Consider the following 23988-nt stretch of genomic DNA (forward strand, 5'->3'; position numbering starts at 1 on the left):
TGTGCTTGTTGCCGACTAGATGTGCTTGTTACTGAATGAACATCATCATTCTATAATGTGTCTGTGTGTGTCATGGTGGTTTGTTTTTGTGTTTAACTTTAAGTGAGGTGATGTCACATTTCTTTAGTACAGAATGCACACCAGGAGGGAATTTTGCACCAAAAAGATTGTAACTTTGATAGATACTCTCTTGTTTTGGCTACCTTTGAATGCTGAAGCCTCATACTATTTGCTTTGACTGAATTTTGGAATGCATTTTGCATAAGAGAAGTACTTTGCATTGTCCCACATTGCTTGCATTGGAATTGCATTAGGAAGGGATCCCTTCATGGCCAGTATGAAGAAAAGAAATTACTGCAGTAACTAAACACTTTTTCAATGTAGGCCTACATGTGGAGACACAGACTTCAAAACTTGTGAACATATCCTTTAAACACCCAAAATGGCCCAAAAAAGACACAGTGATATGGACCATGCACCTGAGATTAACAATTTTAGCACCAGCCCACCCAGTATAATGTATTACAGGCTGCTCGACAACCATTGTGTTAGGGCTTCTGACGCAGTTTAGTGACATATCAAAGTGAAGGGTACACGCACTTAAAAGAATGCGGTAAGGTGCACGAGTAGCCTACTTAATGTGTAATATATATTACAACTTAGGATAGCCTGTGGCCTAGCTATTACACTTGTGAACTATTTTAGTCGTTGGGCAGGGGAACAGCTTCGCCAGCTTTTACTACCGTAGACTACCTCCCAAAACTTAGACCGCATATATAGGTATCGTTTCTGTGGAACCAACGCACACACAAAGTGCTGCTTGGGTTTCGTTTTCTCGGAACTGACCGCCCACCGGAAGACTGCATGTATTCCGCCGCAGGCAGACTCAGCACTGGTCTAACTTACTTCTCTCTGCGAACCAGCACATAAAGATGTCTTATATTTACTTGTCTCGAAAGGTTTGTCTCACGAACCCTGTTTGAAGACGTCGCATTAAATGGTGAGGACAGCAGACTTTGTGTCCGGGATGGTAAGTGGGTGTTGTCTGTATTTTTGTTTTGGCAGTGTGGAAAAAGTAGTTCCTATAATAATAACAATAATAATAATAATAATAAATAATAATTTTAAATGAATACCAGTATTTCCTCAGTTTTAAGATGTAGATCAGTTAAGGAACTATCTGTAGGCTAGTTCCTGCATCTAACTTGCAGGTTTTATAGGCTATGTGTGGTTTTGAATCTTTTGGGAATATACCTTATTTTTTCCACTTTGTTATTGCATAATATAATTATGAAATTATATTCTGATATTTCTGTTTGCTGAACTATGTTGGAATCATGTATTGCCCAGACAGATTTAAATGTACAGCTTCTTGTTCGTTTTATTTGATACACAGTGGGCACCAGAGAGCACAGTGGTGAAATCCTGAATTTGTCAAATATAGGTGTACTCATTGCTCCATTAGACATTAGTAAGAAAAATGTAGAAAAAACAGATTAGATAGGGAATTTTAAAATGCAGTGTGTGGATTAGTGTTGATATGAAAATATTATTAGTTCATAAGTGGAACTATTGCAATTATCCACACTGAAATGTAGTAAACTAGCCTAAATGTTATATCTCATGGGGGCTGACGCAGCTAATACTGTAGGTTATTGAGGTGTCCTGGCCACTTTCTTATCTTTTTAGTTGCTTCCTCTGTAGGCATAGGTTGGGTAGGGTAGGTGTTTTCTCTACCTTATTTAGTTACTTTTTATAGCATCAATTCCAGTTGGGTGATACCTACTGTATACTGTAAGACAATAGGCCTCTGTCTTGGCTGACATATGACAGAGAACAGGTTTAACTACAGGTATAACTAATAATAGTGATGTCTTTGTTTCACCGAAACATGATTCAACGGAGTAATCTTTAATGAAAAACATAATTCAACTGGATTTTTAACATAATCCACAATGACTATGTTAAAAATCCAGTTCACATCACATCACATCAAACACACACACACACACACACACACACACACACGCACACATGCACACACACACACACACACACAGGAATGTTACTAAGCACTGCTTGCTTTGCTCACTAATTCAGGACAGTCCAAGGAAAGGGAAAAAATAACAGATCAGCTTTATTGTGATAAAGTGGGATCCAACCTAGTAGTGGGACTTTGTATTCCCCACATTATTTTATAATTATTATCAGAGTCATCAATAGATAGTTTTATGTACTACTACAGTGCCCGTTCAAAATGTGCCTGTTTAGAATGAATGGGCTTAATGCTTGGCTTTAAGGCTGCAACAACGAATCGATAAAATCGATAAAATTCGATTATTAAAAAAGTTGGCAACGAATTTCATTATCGATTTGTTGTGTCGCGCGACGCGCCACTCAGTCTCAGATTGCAGTTGAGTGCCGTGCGGTGCGGAGCGGCGTGGAGTGAAAGAGAAGAAAAAAGAAGGGAAGGGAGGAAATACGGAGAGAGACCGGACCCTTAACGTTGTTCTGAAACACATGGCGGAGGCAGAGAAATCAGTACCACCTAAGTCATCCAAGGTGTGGGAGAATTCACACTAAATAAATCAAAAACGTGTTAATTGCAACATAAGCAAACGCGACATGGCATGGCACGGGCGCACCATGGTGATGATTCAGCACCTAAAACGTAAACATGTTGGAGTCCTTGATGAGGAGGAAGGGAGTTCAACAGCAGGGTAAAGTCACTACACAATCCTACTTTTGTTCCGTTTTGAAGTGAGGAACGTAACGTCTCTCTTCTGGTGCTGGTGTGGTGTTTACTCGTTATCCAGCTACTAGCATGACAAGCTAGCGTTAGCTCATTAATAACAGTAGTAAAGCAGGACTAAAGACACGTTTTTATTCACTCGCCTTTTTTGGCCTATTAATTTTTCAATCTATTGTCATATATATATTCTGTGCTTTGTCCCATATCAGTTATTGTTGACATATATATTTGTAGTGACTATTTTGTCCTGAGTTTGTTCTTTGTCACCTTGGTGTTGACTGGGAAAATCTTTGACGCTTGTTTTATTCCAATAAACCCAAGAAAAACATCCAAGAGAGTATTGTTGCATCAGTAGATGGTCTTTTATTCCAACATGAAAAATAGTACGGATCCTTTATCTTATAAATAAATTATAAAGCAGACTGGATATTTTTAACTAAAGGAGCAGCGGTTCCTGTAGCAAGGTCAAAAAGCTGTGGCTCCCAGTCAGCCACACCTCCACCCCCGTCACCTTCCTATTTAATACCTTCTGACCTGTAGAGGGCACAACTTAAGAAGAATAGGCAAAACATCATTATAATAAATTCAAACAAAATAAATGGTTAAAGAATGGCTACTACACAACCGGCCCCTAATTGTATTTGGTAAACAAAACAATTATTAAATTAAATCAAAATAGGAGCCTTGAATAAATTATTTTACCTTTTATATTTAATATGAGAGCAAAAAATAGAATACTAGACCATTATCTGGATTCTTTAGATCTTTTCTTCATCTCCTTCCAACATCAGGCATAACTTCGTGATTGGCCTTTCTAAGATGTTGTTCTGGGTCTTGAGTTTCACAGAGCGGACGAGTCCCTTTTGGTCAGGAAAAACTTCAATTATTCTGCCCAGAACCCAAGAACCTCTTGGGGAAGTTGGATCCACCACCAATACAATATCTCCACATTGAAAGTTCCTTCTTTTGATGTTCCACTTTTGACGCTCTTGGAGCAGCTGCAGGTATTCCAGTGTCCAGCGTCTCCAAAAGATGTTTGCCAAGTATTGAACCTGCCTCTAGCGGCATCTGGTGTACTGGTCGTTCTTATCAAATACACCGGGTGGAAGAGTTGGCTTGGTTTTGAGTAGCAGGAGATCATTTGGCGTGAGTGGATGCAAGTCTTGAGGGTCAGTGGTGACTGTTGTTATAGGGCGACTGTTTAAAATTGCCTCTACTTCACACAAGATTGTCTGGAGCCCTTCGTCATCTAGGGTTTGCTGTTTAAGAACAGAACAGAGGACTTGTCTGGTGGATCTGATCAGCCTCTCCCATATTTCACATTTACTTGTCCCCTCCTACTAATGAAACGTCTGACAGCATTGATACATGAGCTCGTGTCCAAGGAGCTGGCCACTTCAATATGAACAGCTCTGCTGGTCATGCAGGTGAATAGCACGCCATATCTCTTTACCAGTGCTCTTCCTCGTTTAATCTGGAAAGGTCCAAAATAGTCCACCCCGGTGTTGGTAAATGGGGGTGAGTCAGGTTGAAGTCTTTCCTGCGGTAGATCAGACATCTTTTGTTCTCCAACTCTGGCTCTGTGTTTTCTGCACACAACACATTTGGTCAGAATCTTTCTGGCAGCTGAATTAGCGTTTATTATCCAATATTTTTTGCGGAGTTCAGATAGCATATGATTTCTTCCCCCGTGCCCTGTTGTCTTGTGCACATGCCTTAAAATGAGTGTGGATATATGAGAGTTCTTTGGAATTATGGCAGGAAATTTCCTTTCTTCCCCTATGGCTGCTTTGTTCAACCTGCCTCCTACTCTTATCAGGTCATCCTTTACATGCGGGTCAAGTTTGTACAGGGCACTTTTCTTCCTCACTTCGGGACTCGTTGAGGTGAGTATTTTTATTTCGTTTGGGAAGAACTGCACTTGGGTGAATTGAACAATGGCAATTTCAGCTTTCTTTAGATCTTCAATACTTATTTGCTGTCCACCCAGTGTGGGATCAGGTAAGTCTTTCATCCTGCTTCTTGTAACTACTTTGCACTCACCCATTTTCCTTTTTTGCACCAGTGTTTTCAGAGTTTTCTTGAATTTCAGGTACCACGCAACTGCGAGCCGGAGTTTTGTCCAGTCAGAAAAATGAGTCATCAGCTTTTGTGTTGCGTTTTCGTTGTGTGTACAGGTTGCATTCACTGTGTGCGTTCTTTTCACCTCAGGGTCATCCAGGGGCAGTGGACAGCCCTCTTTGAAGCTGGCAAACTGGTCCCGCTTTTCCTGTCTCTCTTTCCACAGAATGTCCGGACCATGTAGCCACCGCTTGTTGTTAATGAATTTGTCCGCACTTTGACCTCTTGTTGCATCGTCTGCAGGGTTGGACTTGGAATCAATGTAGTTCCACTGAGATAACTTGGTCGCATCTCTTATTTCTGCAACTCGATTGGCCACAAATGTCTTGAATCTGGAATGTTCGTTTGATATGTACTTTAGTACAGACTGGCTGTCTGTCCAGAACATGGAATGGTCTAGGTCTAGTTGTAAGCTCGATCTCAGCAGCTTGTCCATTCTTACTGCTAGACCTGCAACGGAGAGTTCCAATCTTGGGATTGTTACTCCTTTGAGAGGAGCTACACGCCCTTTTCCCATAACAAAGGTGACGTGGACGTTGTTGTTGTCACTCACCAGCCTCACATAGCTTACAGTTCCATAGCCTTGGTCGCTTGCGTCAGCAAAGTGATGCAACTGTGCATGCATTATTGATCCAAATTCATTACTCTTGAAGCATCGTTGCACTTTGAAGTTTGAGATTTGACTCAAACCAGCTGTCCATTTTGACCATTGTTCACGGATGCTGGGGGGTGCCTCTTCGTCCCAGCCTAGGTTCACCTTACAGAGCTTCTGTAACAAGAATTTAGCTGTTAATGTGAATGGGGTTAGGAAACCAAGAGGGTCGTAGACAGAATTGACAACATTCCTCTTCTTGTAAGTGGCTGTGATTTTGGCTGAACGTTAAAGGTAAAGTTGTCACTCTCAATGCACCATTGCAGGCCTAAAGCCCTTTCAGTTGGAAGTTTGTCTTTGACAAGATTGAGATCCATCATTTCTTTAGCTCTATCCTCCACAGGAATGAGAGACAACACTTCTCTGCTGTTTGTGGCCCACTTTGAAAGATGAAAGCCTCCTCTTTGACAGACTGACTTGACGTCAGCAATGAGTTGCACTGCCTCCTATACAGTGGGCACTGACTTCAACAGATCATCCACGTAAAAGTTATGCAGAATTGTATCAATTACCTCAGGCCTGAAGTGCTCTCTGTTGTCCTCTGCTGTTCTCCTGAGCGCGTAACTCGCACAGCTGGGGGATGACGTTGCCCCAAACAGATGGACAGTCATCCTGTGTTCCACAGGAGGTTTGGACACGTCTCCCTCTGGCCACCACAGAAACCTCAGAAAGTCAGCATCACTGTCTGGAACCTTCACCTGATGGAACATGGCGGTGATGTCTGCCATCAGTCCTATTGGCTCTTGGCAGAATCTGTTGAGCACATCTATAAGGCTATTGGTTAAATCAGGTCCTTTGAGTAATTCTGCATTCAATGCTTTTCCACAGAAAGATGCACCACAATCAAAAACCACTCTTAACTTCCTTTTCTTTGGGTGATAAACCCCATGGTGGGGTAAGTACCACACCTTCCCATCTCTTCTTGTAAGCTGCCCCTCTGGCACCTTTTCTGCATATCCTTTACTGATCATGTCTGTCGTGAATGTGACATATTCTCCTTTGAATGACAGGTTCCTATTGAATTTCTTTTTTAGGCTCTGCAAACGTTGCTCAGCAATGCTACGGTTATTTGGAAGCGTAGCATTATCTTCTCTGAAAGGTAACTTAAGACTGTAATGTCCATTCACTATTGTAGCTGATTCATCTGCTATTTTCAGAAAACGCCTGTCCTCAATGGACATTTCTTTCACTTCCTCAGACAACCTTTCACTGAAGTCAGTGTTATACTGGGCGATCAGCATCTCATGTAGATTATGTACTGATAGCCTATTGACTGTGTGAGAGGGCATGTCATTGTTAGATCCTGTTCCTAACGGGCCATTTACTACCCATCCAAGCAATGTTCTTATAGCATATGGGCCGTCTCCTTCACTGTTTACGATTTGCCATGGCTCCATTGCTTTAGGTGCATTTGTGCCAATCAGCAATTCAATGCCTGCGTTGATGGTGGAAATTTGGATATCTCTAAGGTAAGGCCACTTTGACAGAGTTCTCTGGTTGGGAATGTTACTCTCTGACACAGGAATCTTTGCTTGTGTGTATGCCTCTGGCAGAGTTATGAACACATTGTTGTGAAGTCCACTTACTTCAAGTCCAGTGATGATATTGGTAGACACGATTCTTTCCTGGCCCATTGTGCGCAACAGAATGTTGGTTCTTTTCCCTTGTACATTTAGTTGGTGCATTAATTTATCTGTACAAAATGTGGCGGTACTGCCAGGGTCAAGAAATACGTAGGTCTGTACTACTGTGTTGCCTTTGTTTAATTTTACCTTCACAGGCACAATGGACATTAAACACTGTTCTTCACCGGCCCCAGTGTGACTGCATGCTTTAAGTGAAACCTGTCCTGTGTTCACCTTTTTTGGTTCCACATCGGCCACTTCTCCACGTGTTTCTGCTCCTTTGTTCTGCTCCACTTTTCCTATGTGCAGAATTGTAGGGTGTGGCCTCTTGCAAATAACGCATGACTGATCATCCATCCATCCATCTTCTTCCGCTTATCCGGTAACGGGTCACGGGGGTAGCAGCTCCAGCAGGGGACCCCAAACTTCCCTTTCCCGAGCCACATTAACCAGCTCCGACTGGGGGATCCCGAGGCGTTCCCAGGCCAGGTTGGAGATATAATCCCTCCACCTAGTCCTGGGTCTTCCCCGAGGCCTCCTCCCAGCTGGACGTGCCTGGAACACCTCCCTAGGGAGGCGCCCAGGGGGCATCCTTACCAGATGCCCGAACCACCTCAACTGGCTCCTTTCGACGCGAAGGAGCAGCGGCTCTACTCCGAGCTCCTCATGGATGACTGAGCTTCTCACCCTATCTCTAAGGGAGACGCCAGCCACCCTCCTGAGGAAACCCATTTCGGCCGCTTGTACCCTGGATCTCGTTCTTTCGGTCATGACCCAGCCTTCATGACCATAGGTGAGGGTAGGAACGAAAACTGACCGGTAGATTGAGAGCTTTGCCTTCTGGCTCAGCTCTCTTTTCGTCACAACGGTGCGATAAATTGAGTGTAATACCGCACCCGCTGCGCCGATTCTCCGACCAATCTCCCGCTCCATTGTCCCCTCACTCGCGAACAATACCCCAAGGTACTTGAACTCCTTCACTTGGGGTAAAGACTCATTCCCTACCTGGAGAAGGCACTCCATCGGTTTCCTGCTGAGAACCATGGCCTCAGATTTAGAGGTGCTGATCCTCATCCCAGCCGCTTCACACTCGGCTGCGAACCGATCCAGTGAGTGCTGAAGGTCACAGGCCGACGATGCCATCAGGACCACATCATCTGCAAAAAGCAGCGATGAGATCCCCAGCTCACCAAACTGCAACCCCTCTCCACCCCGACTACGCCTCGATATCCTGTCCATAAATACTACAAACAGGATTGGTGACAAAGCGCAGCCCTGGCGGAGGCCAACTCTCACCTGAAACGAGTCCGACTTACTGCCGAGAACCCGGACACAGCTCTCGCTTTGGTCGTACAGAGATTGGATGGCCCTGAGAAGGGACCCCCTCACCCCATACTCCCGCAGCACCTCCCACAGTATCTCCCGGGGGACCCGGTCATACGCCTTCTCCAGATCCACAAAGCACATGTAGACCGGTTGGGCATACTCCCAGGCTCCCTCCAGGATCCTTGCGAGAGTAAAGATCTGGTCCGTTGTTCCACGACCAGGACGGAATCCGCATTGTTCCTCTTCAACCTGAGGTTCGACTATCGACCGAACCCTCCTTTCCAGCACCTTGGAGTAGACTTTACCGGGGAGGCTGAGAAGTGTGATACCCCTGTAATTGGCACACACCCTCTGGTCCCCCTTTTTGAAAAGGGGAACCACCACCCCGGTCTGCCACTCCTTAGGCACCGTCCCCGACTTCCACGCAATGTTGAAGAGGCGTGTCAACCAAGACAACCCCTCCACACCCAGAGCTTTAAGCATTTCTGGACGGATCTCATCAATCCCTGGGGCTTTGCCACTGTGGAGTTGTTTAACTACCTCAGCAACTTCCACCAGGGAAATTGACGACAATCCCCCATCACCCTCCAGCTCTGCCTCTACCATAGAGGGCGTATTAGTCGGATTTAGGAGTTCCTCAAAGTGCTCCTTCCACCGCCCTATTACCTCCTCAGTTGAGGTCAACAGCGTCCCATCCTTACTGTACACAGCTTGGATGGTTCCCCGCTTCCCCCTCCTGAGGTGGCGAACGGTTTTCCAGAAGCACCTTGGTGCCGACCGAAAGTCCTTCTCCATGTCTTCTCCGAACTTCTCCCACACCCGCTGCTTTGCCTCTTTCACGGCAGAGGCTGCAGCCCTTCGGGCCCTTCGGTACCTTGCAACTGCCTCCGGAGTCCTCTGGGATAACATATCCCGGAAAGACTCCTTGTTCAGTCGGACGGCTTCCCTGACCACCGGTGTCCACCACGGTGTTCGTGGGTTACCGCCCCTTGAGGCACCTAAGACCACAGCTCCCCGCCGCAGCTTCAGCAATGGAAACTTTGAACATTGTCTGCATGACTGATGCTGGGTGCAATCCTTGCTCATATGGCCTGTAACAAGACATGCAAAGCAAACCCCTCTTTCTTTCAAAAATGAGATTTTGTCAGTGTGACGTTTCCTTTTAAACCAAGAACAGCTTCCCAGTAGATGCTCTCCTGAGCAAAACAGACAGAATGGCTTACATTTGATTGTTGAAACACTATTCCTCTGTTTGAGAGAAGTAGGATTGACATTAATGGTTGTTGCATTGCTTGTGAAGCCTTTGTCAGTGAATTTGGGTTTCACAGATCTTGACAGGGCGGGCCTTACATTTCGTGCTCTTGGTGAAGGATCTTGTATATCACCAAAGACAGGATCCATCAAGATTTTGACTTGCCTTTCAATGAATTCAACTAAGGTTCCAAATGTGGCTCGGCGATTGGTTGTTTCTTGAAAGTGACACACTTCGACTCGCCATCTCTCTCTTAGTTTGTAAGGCAACTTGCTGACCAATAATTTCAGATTAGAAGCCAGATTTAATTCATCCATATATGCAATTTCATTTATGGCATTCAAACAACCTCTGAGATACAGAGCATAGGATTTCAAATTTTGGGAATCTTCAGTTCTAATGGGGTTCCATGACATGCTTTATTAATGTATGCACTGGATATTTGGTATTCATTTCCAAAGTGCTCCTGGAGCAATTCTTTGGCCTTTACAAAGCCTCTCTCTGGATCTAAGAAGAGACAAGTTTTAACCAGCTCTCTAGACTGACCAGACGTGTATTGCTCTAGATCAGTGGTTCTCAACCGGTGGGGCCCGCCCCCCTGGGGGGGCACGGACACTCTCCTGGGGCGGCACGAGTAGGCTACAAGATGGGAGGAAAAAAAAAAATGTAATGTAACTACACGTCGCTCGGTCGTGGCTGGGTAGCGTTGCATTTCCTCCCCGACTAATTTCCTGGTTCTCCTTCTCCATAAACAACATGAACTCAAGGAGATAATTAATTAACAGAGGAGACACTTTGTTTCTCTCACTATGACTCTAGAGTCGGTACTCGCTCTAAAGCTAAACGCCGTCACTCTCACTTCTCCCTCTACCACACATTCCCCACACACACACATGCCGGCTCACGCACACACCAGTGCACAAGTATAAACATCAGGCCACTTACTTAGGCTACGGAGAAAGCTCTGCGTGGAGCCTCCGCACAACTGTAAAACAAGTCATCCTCCTGGCGACTTTTTTTGTCAAAAGTGACTAGCGACAAATCTAGCGACTTTTACTGGTGTTATTGGAAACTTTTGTGGTGTTTGGAGACTCGAAAACACCTATCACTCTGCAGTTATGTGCTCAACGAGCAGCGGGTGCTGCCGTGAGCCCCTCCCCCATCCAAAAGCCCTCACAGCCGGTCAGTCTCTCAGTAGCCTCGCGCAGCAGTCCCAGCCTGCAGAGAGGAGACACACACCACTCCGCGTCCAGGCTGCACACACGCACACATCGTTACATCATAGCCTCAACTTATTGAAAACACAACTAATCCACATCCAAATTATTTCAAAACCAAACAAAATGGAGAGATTTCTAGTGAGGACCAACAAGGCAACCGACGCACCACCAGCTGCAAAAAAGCTTTGAAGGTCTCACATTAACATCGCCTACCTGCAAGCTTCTGTCAAAAATGCAGATAATATGCCTACTGTTAGGCCTAGTAATAATAACAGTAATAAAGCATGAATTCATATCAGAGATCTGGTGCAAATTCCCAATTATAGCAATAGCCTAGTAATGATAATAGGCCTACTACTACTCATAATAATAATAATAATAATAATAATAATAATGCCTGCAAGCTCACATTAGAAGTCTGGTGCTACTGCCAATTATAACAATACCTACCGCTACTGATGACAATAATAACAATAATAATAATAATAATAATAATAATAATAATAGTGTGGGCCTAAAAATAATAGCCTAGCCTAGGGCTATCTATCTATGAGTCTGGTGAGAGGTTGCACGGGGTCGTGGGGGCTCGTAAGTCTGAGTATGGGGTTGTGAATGAGATGAGCGCAGCTGCATTGGTTGGGCTGAGGACATGTACGGGGACTGATCTGGCCAGATAGACGACCGTACTGACGGTAGAAAATAGGGCTCTTTTTTTTCGGCATGAAGTTGCACTGGTTGAGGCAGGAGGGCATGAGTTTTAGGTCTGACGCTTGCATCTTGAATTCCTTTGGTATGAGCATTTTCCAATTTTGGTTCACACTCCCTTTCATTTAGTTCCTTTGTATTTTGTGATCTTTCTAAATATTCATTCATTCCATCTCCCACTGAGACGTTGCTTTTACTTTTACTCAATATTTGGAGTTTGACAGTAGCAGCATTCAATTCAGTTCTGAGGGCTAACATTTCCTTTTGCTTCCTCAACGTTTCCTGTCTTTTAGCTAATTCTGCCTCCTCATTCTCTATGTCGTGTTTTTCTTTAAGCGCCGTTAATTGAATTTTAGCGCAGCCTTTTCTGCTGCCGCACGTCCTAAAGCGGAGGACGTTATGGAGATCTTTGAAGCGGTTTCTTCTGCTTTCTTAGCGAGAGTTACAGAAACACTGTCGTCTGGGCCTATTTCACATTCTCCTTCTTCTTTCTTTCCATGTGTGTGTAACCAATCCTCCACTTCCTCAACGAATGTTATGTTGATTTCTCTTTTAGGTTTGTACCACAAGTCATTATCCGATTTGTGATCCTTCTCACTCAATACGTTCTGGTACTCCTTATGTCTAGCTTCAAAATCGTTCAACAAATCTCCATACTTATCCATATTTTCGACCACTTCTTTAACATTTGAATCCTCTTTCATCATCATGTCTTTGATAACGTTAATTTTGCGCGTAAGCAGCCCAAGCTTTATCTTTCTGGCATTACGCAAAGTACCCTCAGTTTCGGATACATTTTCCATATTAGGAGGGTTTTCCTCTAAATCAGTTTGCAAACACATTTCATCAGGCTCTTCTGATTGATAAGCCATGGTGTCCAAAAAATAGACTCCAATGCAAAAGATATTATTTTACATCTTAAAGATTAGGCTACTCCCTTTTCCTTATCGCTTTAAATCCAAAAGCGTGCCATATTTTGACAAGCAACGCTACACAAACTTTCGGTTAGTAGCTTAATGTCAGTCCAAACTTGAGTCAAAAACAGTCCAAAATTCAAATGAGATTTTTATCTAACGAATTCATCCAACCTTTGGTTCATTTATCCTCAGTTCCTCGTGGTGTAACAACTTAAAGTAGCAGCAGCTTACCGCATCTTCGGCGTCCTGCGTGCATGCGGCGTCAGCTTTCCTTTGTTCCTTTGCAGCCTGTTCCCTGTGCGGCTTCAGAACACCAATCCAAGTAATCCACAAGGTTTTCCAAGATCCAGAAGCAAGCTTTTTGACTAATGTAGTGACTATTTTGTCCTGAGTTTGTTCTTTGTCACCTTGGTGTTGACTGGGGAAATCTTTGACGCTTGTTTTATTCCAATAAACCCAAGAAAAACATCCAAGAGAGTATTGTTGCATCAGTAGATGGTCTTTTATTCCAACATGAAAAATAGTACGGATCCTTTATCTTATAAATAAATTATAAAGCAGACTGGATATTTTTAACTAAAGGAGCAACGGTTCCTGTAGCAAGGTCAAAAAGCTGTGGCTCCCAGTCAGCCACACCTCCACCCCCGTCACCTTCCTATTTAATACCTTCTGACCTGTAGTGGGCACAACTTAAGAAGAATAGGCAAAACATCATTATAATAAATTCAAACAAAATAAATGGTTAAAGAATGGCTACTACAATATTTGTGTGTTGTACTTTTTAATTTCATTTTAAAGTTCTTTTATAGCACTTGGTCATCTTAAGCTGTGTTTAAATGTGGTGTACAAATGAACTTAACTTGCACTTACTACAATGATGGTAATAATTTAATGAATAAGCTTCAAGTGAACGTGTGTGTGTGTGTGTGTGTGTGTGTGTGTGTGTGTGTGTGTGTGTTTTGTCTGTATCTGCTCTTTGAGTTACTTACCTTTACACAACTATTAACTAAAACAACAAGTATGTATGTATGTACTGAGTTGATGTAAATGAATGCTTTTTTTTTTTATCCGATTCATCGATTAACCGAAAAAATAATCGACAGATTAATCGATTATTAAAATAATCGTTAGTTGGAGCCCTACTTGGCTTCCTGTATCGCTACTTGCAGCTTTCTTCAGAACCATTCTAACATAAAATAACCCAAAATAACAAATTACAGAAGGCCTATGACAATTTTTTCAATACTTTTAACAACTTTCCTAAACTCGTACGCACCAACACACCTACAACACACAATTGACAACAGTTAATTTCATGCTCAAAATCACACATTGAAAACTAAACTCTTACACTAATTTTCAAAATACAATAATTCACTAACACAATACACTATGTCTACCAAAACAATGCAAACATGTCTCAAAATCAAATAATTCTTCCAAAACACTAACACATGTTCTCTTCCAACAGGAACATTTAGTCAAAACACTAACATCAGATGGAATTACAGAACCTGCATTATTTTATGTGTCAGGTCTGCCCTTATACAATAGACAATAGTTATTGTTGTTGCACCAGCAGCGAATAGTGGACCCAAATTCAGAGAGGAGGCAGGAAGGCAGGAGAAGGTTTGAGTGCTGGGGTTTATGTAATCAAAACCAAGGAAAATGCGAACAGAGAGTCCCCAAAAACCAAGGGCAAAAACTATCCAAAAAAATACAAAAACACAAGGAAATGAAAACCAAAAACAACAAGAGTCTTCAAAAAACAAGGAACAGATAAAAAAAAGGAAATCCAGGGAGTAACAAACTAGAATTGACTAACACAGGGAGGAAAAGCACACACAAACTGACCAGGGTGGTATTTCAGGTAGAAGGTTTAACAAACTCTGAGTCTAACCCTGATGTCTGAGTTGATTTACCCTGAGATGGGAAACTCTGAGTTTTCGGTTTCAGAACAGCTGATATGAGTTGGTTCAATCAACTCAGAGTATGTTCACCACCACAATAAAAAGGCAGCATGAATGGAGCCATGATACTACGATTCACCATGGCAACAACCACAAACAAACGGGTCGGCGGAAATACTCATGCGCACATACAGCGAATTAAAAAAAAAAAGGCGGGTGCTGCAAAAGAGAGAGAATTTACGTGGGAGAAAATTGCTGCTAGAGTAAATGCATATATTCCAATATAGTGTATGTCATATTTAATCACAAGTATAGCCTAATATTACTGGTGAAATGGTATTGAACCTATAATCTATTTCATTTCTGCGGACGAAAAAGTACTACGCCTACTAATCCCATTCTGAGGCTGCAGCACCATCATTAACAGCATCATAATTCATAATCTTTTATTTTAAAGGGTTTACATCATTCACCTGCAATCCAGTGGAACTCCTTTTAAAAACATTTAAAACACGTTTCAGAGCGAGTCACACTCTTCTGACGGCCCTTTGCTACAGTGGCTTTACTAATATGCTCTGCATCACCAATGTTGTAAAGACAAATTCCGTTTGCAAAAAAACGTAATGCGACACAAATAATCTGCTGGGATGTAGAGCATAGATGGGTGACATTAGTGATATGAGAACAGACATGGGAAGAAAAACCATACCGCTTAAATAGGAAGTTATCTAAAAATTAAAATGTCGGGGCTTCAATATCATCTCCCGACATATAACACCCTGCGAAGTAAAGCAGAACTAAAGCAGCTTCTTCATCGACGGGATCGTCGACAAAAGGAAATGCCATGTTTTGAGAAATAAAACGTTTTATAGTCTGCCTAACATGGTTAATAAACCAACATCATTTTTTAAATTCATGCCGATAACAAACTGCGCTAAAATGCGCCTGATACAGACTGAATGAATGAATGAGGAAATGAAATAGCGCTGTGTCAGAGGGAGGAGACTGAGAGAAACTCAAGGTTTATTGAAGAAAACCTGCTCCCGACCAGGTTAGGTTCACAGACTCAGTTACCATAGTAAACTGACTCTGAGGTTAAGTTACTTCTCTTTCTGAAACAGAAATCCCAGAGTTTCCCTCATCTCAGGGTAAACAAACTCAAGAGTTTTCACTAAACCTGCTTTCTGAAATACCACCCTGACGAAGACGCAAAACGATCTGACAACAGACAAAGGACACACAGGGGCTAAATAAACTAGGTAACGAGAAGACACAAGACAGGTGACACCAGGGCTGGGGAACAGGTGGAGCACATCAGACAATCACACAGGCGGGAAAACAAAGGAAGTAAAACTAGACATGACAAGACAGAAAGCAGACTATCAAAATAAAACAGGAAACAGAACATAAACAGGGAAATGCACAACAGGGAACAGAAAAATACACAACAAAATATACACAGACCAAAGAATACAATAAACACAACAGGAAACATACAGAAATAATAATAATACAGGCAACAGAAATGTCCAAAACCACGACAATTGTATTGATCATAGATTGTGTTTTACACTGCAGTTTATTGTGAAGCCTCTCTACATTTTTGTTTTATTGGGTTTAGTAAATGCATGCATTTTGTTTCTTTTGCTGCAGAAATTCAATACAAAAAATGAATGACCCATCTCAGAGTAGCTTTATAGAATGTACGGTTTACTGTATGAAAAAAAGAAGACAGAGACAAAATTGTCCTGGTACTCGTCTTCCTCTCACTCGTGCAGCAATTTTTCTTACTTTCTTTACGTTCATCTTTATTGTTCCTTTTCCACACAAAAATCAGCCCAAATAGGTCCTCTTTTACTGTATTTACTACAGTAACATATGGTCATGCGATTGAAAGAACCTCAATACCTGAGTGTGTTTCCTAGAAGGGAATCAGCTGTGATTGATCTATTTGCATAGCTTCAATCAGCTGTTTCTCAGTAGCAATGGAATAAAATGGAGGGGATATATTTGTGTTTATTTGTGAACAGCTGTTCACTTTCACTTTAGCCTATACGTCCTAACGCAACAAGAAATGTGTTAAATGTATAGCCTACACAGACGGATGTTGTGCTAACTGTGTTAAGAGTTTAGGAAAGTTGTTTAAAAGTATTGAAAAAATTGTCATAGCGATCGGAAAAAACTGTAATATGCAACCCAACAACTACTGACTTACTGTGTACATCTACTTCAGACCTACTACTACTTTTACCTTTCTTTTTACTAAGTACTAATAAGTAAACACCTGAAAGCAGCACTTGTACTGAGCAGTATTTATAGTATTTATAGTTAATATTTGTACTAAAAGAAAAATATATGCAAGTTTAAAAAAAAGTGTTTAAAAGTGACCTTAAACAGTGATGATGTAAGGTAGAAACGTTATCTATACAAAAACTAATTAAATCCCCTCAGTACTGTATTCCCTGTCAGAAAACTGGCCTTCTAACTTTTATGCCGTCTTACTGTAATGACAAGTCCAAATGGTTCCACTTTACTTAAGGTCCCGGATATTATTATTTATGACACCGTTATATAAGCATTTGATGTGAAATCGACACATCATGACAAATCCAAATTGTTCGACTTTACTTGAGGCCAAGGAAAAATATTCTTGACACAATTATAATGGTCTCATGACAGCCAATGTAAAACCTGTGTAGTTGAGATCAAAATCAAGACCTAGTTCGAAAATGGGTGTGGTCCGGGTGCATGAAGTAAGGGGCTAGGAAGTAGGAAAGTTGCCATAGCCAATACCTAGTCCTAAATATGCTCAGACATTTGTTACAGTAATATATTCATATGTATGCTTTCTTTTGTAGTGGTCAAGTAGTCAAGATTGGTGAGAAGCTTCCTGCCAGCTTTCTTGGATGATCAGGAAAAAATGAAGGTAAAGATGAAATATATGATATTTTGTAGGCTGTTTTATGTTTCCAGTACATTATCCAGACAGTATAGTATCTGTATCTGTATAGTATCTAATCCTCTATTGTGAATTGCTCTTTTTAAATTATTTTTGTAGCATTAGTGAGCTACATCTGTGAAGAAGGAACCAGCGCTGTCATGGCAGATGAAGGTGAAATGAAGGTAAGAACCGTTAAAACAAATGCATTTTTGAGGAAGATGCTCCTATACCATAACCCATTAAACTGACAACTATAATAAAATAAGTTTTAAATTAGATGCACTTGCATTTAAAAGATAAAGTTATGAAACCAACAAAACTTTATAAAATGTGTTCACTTCCAACATATTAAACCACTTCAGGTCATTGTGCATTATTACACAATAACAGCACTTTTAATTTCAGAACGAGGAGGATCTTCCACCTGACATCAAGGATTGGAGTAAACATCAAGTGAGAGAATGGACTCTCAAGTTGAAGGATGTAGATGATAAAGTTGCAGAGATACTGTTTCAGCAGGACATTAATGGACCTAGTCTTTTGCTTTTAGATACAGAGGACTTAAAACAAATTGGTGTGACTTTTGGACCAGCAAAACTTATCATTCATGCCAGAGATGAGGGAGTGAAATTACAGAAAGAGGAGCCAACAAGCTCTACAAATCTGCCTGGGAGCACATGCAAGCCCTATCCATTTCGTAGGTACGATGATACATATAGATACATGGAGAGCAGCATTCTTGATATTACAGAATCAGGTCCCTCAGACTTAATTGAACCCTGCCACGAGTACAAAGCTTTCACCAATACAACGGATGAAACTAAAATGAGCAAGTTCACAGAAGAGGCTATTCGCTTTGCAGCTGCCTGCATGAATAGCCGCACCAATGGCACCATACATTTTGGAATTGGAGACGAGCCAAACTTCAGCCACGGTCAAGTGTTGGGAGTGGTTGAAAAGGTCACAGAGGCCTATGCAAATGCGCTCAAATCTGCTATTGATGGTTATTTTGAGCATAAACACAAACAAACTGCTCAAAATTGCATCAAACATCCGCGATTTGTTGGGGTTCTCAATAAGAATATGACATCATCTGAGAAATTTGTGATAGAAGTTGACATAGTTCCTGACTCTACTCTGTGTGAAGAAAACAACTACCACACTTTCAACATGGACACAAAAAAAGCCAAGAAAAAAGCAAAAGGTAAAGAAACAGTCACAACTGACACAAAACCATCAAAACAATTCTTTGTCCGAGATGGCGGTAGCAGCAGGGATCTCCTCGCACAAACCACATCTGCCAAACCTATGGAAGAGTACAACCGGTTTGTTGACAGTGTGGCACAACGATCACAACTCCGAAAACAAGCTGAAGAGAAGCACCTCAGTGTGATCAAAAGCAGTAGTCAAGGCTCCAGATTAAGTCAGATGATAACTGGTGGATCCCTCTCTTTAGATAAGTCACACTTTGAGCAGTATGTGGTAGTAGCTAACAAATCCCATCCAATCCAGTTTGAATCACTAGGATTTCTTGTGGAGCTCAACCCAACTGCTGTTTTGGACTTTGATCCGGAATCAGCTAAATGTGGATTGCAGTGTCACTTTGAACAACAGAGTACAGTAAGTGTCCATTTACCAGCACAGTATAAAATCACGGAAGGAGTTGAAGACATTGCAAACAAGTTGAAATTAACTCGAAACACCAGTTGGGTATTCTGCAATGGAGGTATTGAGGATGAGATACCCTCAGACATAGACGAGTGGTTGATGGACAAGGGAGCCTCCATTCGAGATGTGATTTCTTTTTTGTGTCGGAAAGATGTGCTTCCAAACAAAAGATTCCTTGTCATTTTCTTACTTTTGTCAACAGTGAGTGAGAAGATGGACCCTCTTGTTGAGGCTTTCAGTACATTCTTGCAGGAGCTCAAAGGCACAGATCAAATCCTCTGTATATGCAACAACGAAAAAGCATTTACCTCCTGGACAGACCTAATTAATGCTCGGTGCGGCAACAACATCTCTCATAGATGCATATATGAGCTCAGCTTTGCTGAAGTCAATGGCACTGTCCTTAGTCTTTTGTCAAAAAACCGTAAATCCAGCCGTTTCTTACCCTGTGGTGGGGAAAGCAAAGTGCTTCTTGAAAAGAAAGTGGAGCGTAGCCTGAATACCTTAGAGGTCCTGTGTGTGAACCAATGCGAAGGGGGAAATGAGGACAAAATTGCCATAGAGGAGAACTTCTACAAAGGAGGAAAAGTGTCATGGTGGAATTTTTATTTCTCTGAGCAGCCTGGATCCACACCATTTATCAAACGAGACAAGTTTGACTTCATCATGAACACAGTCCTACCAGATTTGTGCTCCCTGAGAAAAGCTTGTGTGTTGCTCAACCTCATGCATGTACCTGGATGTGGTGGGACAACTTTGGCCATGCATACTTTATGGGCTCACCGGGCCAGATTCCGTTGTGCTGTCCTCAAAGACAGCAATGCTGACTTTGCTGAAGTCGCTGATCAAGTGGTCAAACTTTTAATGCATGACCATAAGGAGCAATTACCACGGGTCCCTGTTTTGCTGATGATAGATGACTTTGATGATAAGGAAAAAGTGTTTGACTTGCAGCAGCTCATTGAAAAAGAATGTGTGAAGAAAGACATTCAGTCTAAGTCTCCACAGGTAATTATCCTGAACTGTATGAGGTCCGAGTCCTCTGACCAAACTGAACCAACTGAAGAGATGGTATTCATTGGAAATAATCTCTCTGAGACTGAACAGAAACTGTTTGAGGATAAACTTAAAGTAATAGAGAAAACACACAAGAATGCAGACACGTTCTATGGGTTCATGATCATGAAGAAGAACTTCAAGCCAGAATATGTTCAGGGTGTGGCCCGCAACACTCTGAAAAGCTTCAACATAAATCAGAAACATGCACAACTCCTGGCTGTTTTAGTTCTGTTGAATGTATACTGCAAGAATGCCTCGCTCTCCGTGTCTCTGTGTGAGGAATTTCTTGGTCTTCAACCAAAACCAATTTGTGGAACAATCAAAGTCGAAGATGGATTTGGGAAATTCTCCACTTTAGTTGCCACCTGCTCAGTTCAGGGTATGGTAGTTTTCAAAGCTGTGAAAATGATCCATTCAAGTATCGCAAGTCACTGTTTGCAGGAACTTACAACAACACACAATGTGAGCAAAGCTGATATCACCGACCTACTGCTGACCACAGACAAGCTTTATGAGAGCACACAAGGCAAAGACAAACTCCTGCAAGATGTCCACTACATTTTGGTGAAGAGACATCATTCAATGGAGGAATCTAAGTTCTCTCCACTAATTCAAGACATCTTAGGTGAAACCCCAGGACTGGAAGAGATGGTGCTTCAAAATGCATCTAAAAGATTTCCGAAAGATGCAGTTGTCTCTCAGTTGCTTGCCAGGTACTATTACCTAAAAAAGAAGGATTTCTCAGAGGCAGAAGTTTGGGCATATAGAGCTAGAGATCTTTCCAAAGACAGCTCATATTTCGCAGACACATCAGCACAAGTTATCAAGCACAAGCTCAAGGATGCCATTGCAAACTACAAGGAAGTGCCTATTTGTCCTGAAAAATTGGATATGTTTCTTAAAATGGCTCAGTCAGCAATAGATGCATTCAAGGACACACAGAACCTTGCAAAAAAGGAGTCAATTCAGCGGTTGAAAACCAAGACAGACAACTGCCCTTTTAATACAGCAGGGTGCCTTGGAGAAATTCAAGTTGGAGTACTTGTCATTGAAGTGCTGGAAAAGACCCCCATATTTTCTTCTGACAGTGTCCGCCATGACATAATGAGTGGTGTTCTCTCTGGAGCTGTGAAACTTCAGGCTGTAGAGACAAATGATAAACGGCACAACAAACACACACACCACTACAAAATTCTCAAACAGTTTGAGGATGTACTTTACAACCTCAGATATAGGATGAAGGTGAACTTTGACTTTCTTGACAATTTTTATGTGAACTTGGGTTCCAGGTCTGGAATGAAAGACAGTCGTGAGCATGTAGTCCAAAACGAGCTTTTCAGATGTTTCAGACAGTATGTAAAGCTTTTCTGCAAGACGGACTCTGCGGCTCTTTTGAAGAATAAAACCCTGCATAACATGCTGAAACTACACGAGGCAAGACAATACCTGGAGATGCAAAAAGCTGATACCTACTCTGGGATTCTAAATCGTCTGTCAAATGACATCTCACCTGAAATAATGAAGAAGATAGCCAGACTGTATGCTTTTGTTTGTGCACCTGAACATAAGCCCACTGTGAAAGAGAGAATCAACTTCATCTATGTCAATGTTGTGTTGAGTTGTATAAAACTGGAATCCCAACATCTTGAGCCGTACCAGAAACTACATCATCTCCTTTGCCAAGTTCTGCATGAGCAAATCCCAATAAGTGAGAACTTGCCACTGCACTTCATTGCAGTCGTGCTGTTGTGGCCACAGCAGTACAGTCCGGAGGCAGTTCCACCTAGAAGTCTGGGGAATTACATCTCACAGATGAGGACCTCTTATCACACATTGATGAAGGAAGTGTACAATGGCAAGAGGCCCATGGTCCATTTCTTCCTGGGGAAGAAGCAGGGCTATGAACGACTGGTACACTTGGGGGAAATCAAAGGGTGCATCAAGGCTGGGCAGGAAGAGTTTGCCTCCATGTGGGAAAATGGCAAAATATGGAAAGAGAAGAAGGTGGAGGAGTGCCTTTTAAGGGTAACTGGCGAGGCAAAGAACAACATAATACTGGCAGATACTTGTTTCCCAGATCTGAAGGTTGAAGTCACCCCAATGTTTCAAAGTCAGCTGAGTGGGTATGCACCGGGGTCAAAAGTGTCATTCATTATCGGTTTCTCAATGAAAGGCCCTGTTGCACTTGATATTAACTAAACTTTGAAAGCAGTCTATTCCGACCAGGGGTTGATGCATAGACTGTGTAAGTGAAGCAGAAAAATCTGGATTGCCCCCTTGTGGCTGGCTGCAATATACTTATGTCATAAAACCCCTCCATATTAGCGGATGTGACTTGGACCGAACCAAAAAATTAAAGTACACATCAGATACATTTTTTCAAAGATGGTTTCTGCCATTTTAGTCACGGTCATGTATATGTGTGATACACCCTTGTATACTTTGAAAAGTGATTGAGTTGCATTGTTAATGAATGTTATGCTATGTCATATTTTTGTGTGCATTCTTGGGTCTGTACATTATTACAGTTTTTCTTGATTGCTTTGACCTGCTTAAAGAAACTGTGATCCACTCGGTTTTCATCATCACTGTCAGTGTCTCAGCAGAGCAGAAGACACCTCTTGCAAATGTGCTAACCCTTTCTCATTGGATTGACACATTTAACCCCACCCTTTTGCAGAACAGTTAACACCGATGTCATTCCAATAGTCCAAACTCCATTGTTTTAGCTATGGTAACCAAACAAAAAACATCTGTTCCTAACTATTAGAAACTACCTACATCAGTATGAAATCACTGAAGCACATGTTTGACACTCCTTTACACAAATCTTCAATTAGCAGTCAGTCTGCAAGCCTTAATGTGGATGAGGCCATGTGGCCCCATCGTCAAGACAGAAGAGACTGAGTATCAATAGTGGCTATTTCCTATACTCTACAGTAATAGATGTTTATACTTTACTGTAATAGATTTTATTTATATTTTCTTAATTTCTTATACACTAATAGATTTTATTTTGGTTTAGATGTATTTTGTGTAATATTTACAGTATTTCAGTTTTCAGCCACAGTTTGAAAATAAGAATCAATGGAATCAATAAAATTTGCATCAAAGCATTTCTGATTTTGGATCCAATTCTATGCAAGAAGACAAATTTGACAAATAGCACTGGCATGAAAGCTACGTACGGTAATAGGCTACAATGACAAGCAATGGTGCACTGATTCCCACTGAGTGCGGTATTTAGTATTTTGTTGTCCACTGTGTAATGGTTGATTGGAAGAGCTCATACACTTGTTTGCAAGTTATGTTGTTTGAAGGCAAAATTTGCTTTTGTTGCATATTTTAAATGTTTTGGCACGGTTAGAGCCTTTTGCAAACAAAATGTGTCATTTTGACCATGAGTGCCACTGTTTCGGCCTGTGTGTTAACTGTTTTGAAAATGTTGAGTTTGAGTTGACTGCTGTGTCAAAGCAATCAAGAAAAACTGTAATACCATTGTTTTGCAAAGGAAAACATTTGTCAAGTATAACCTTAAAATCAAACCTCTTAAAAAGTATCATGTTAAAAGTGTACTGTAGCTCACAAGTCATTGTAAATATGAGTATTTTTTTAATAATGAAAATTTCAATGTTTTTTTATTCCATAATGACATAATCTGCATCAAAAATACAATTTCTACATTTACTTTTAAAATGATTTACTTTAACAATTATGTGACAATTTTCAATGTTTTGCAATTAGTATCTTTAATTCTGCATGTTTTATTATTGATATAACTAAATTACTTTTAATAACCCTTAAACAATGTTTTACACACATAAAAAAGTCTCTCTTATA

At 41.5% G+C, this 23988-nt stretch overlaps 1 protein-coding gene across 4 annotated transcripts; it reads left to right on the plus strand.

The window, feature by feature from the left end:
- Positions 1–846: 846 nt before the first annotated feature.
- LOC116035722 (sterile alpha motif domain-containing protein 9-like) lies at positions 847–22757 on the plus strand. 4 transcript variants are annotated; one of them, XM_031279008.2, is made up of 4 exons: positions 847–1030; positions 17339–17406; positions 17539–17603; positions 17827–22757. In XM_031279008.2, exons 3-4 carry the CDS (start codon positions 17580–17582, stop codon positions 22345–22347), a joined length of 4545 nt encoding a protein of 1514 aa, XP_031134868.1. In that variant the 5' UTR covers positions 847–1030; positions 17339–17406; positions 17539–17579; the 3' UTR covers positions 22348–22757. The 4 variants fall into 4 exon arrangements, with proteins under 4 accessions (XP_031134868.1, XP_031134871.1, XP_031134869.1 ...); XM_031279011.2 differs by having other exon boundaries at positions 847–1000; XM_031279009.2 differs by lacking the exon at positions 17339–17406.
- Positions 22758–23988: the final 1231 nt, after the last annotated feature.

The sequence above is a fragment of the Sander lucioperca genome, chromosome 8 (genome assembly GCF_008315115.2).
Source record: "Sander lucioperca isolate FBNREF2018 chromosome 8, SLUC_FBN_1.2, whole genome shotgun sequence".
In the NCBI taxonomy this organism is placed as follows: domain Eukaryota; kingdom Metazoa; phylum Chordata; class Actinopteri; order Perciformes; family Percidae; genus Sander; species Sander lucioperca.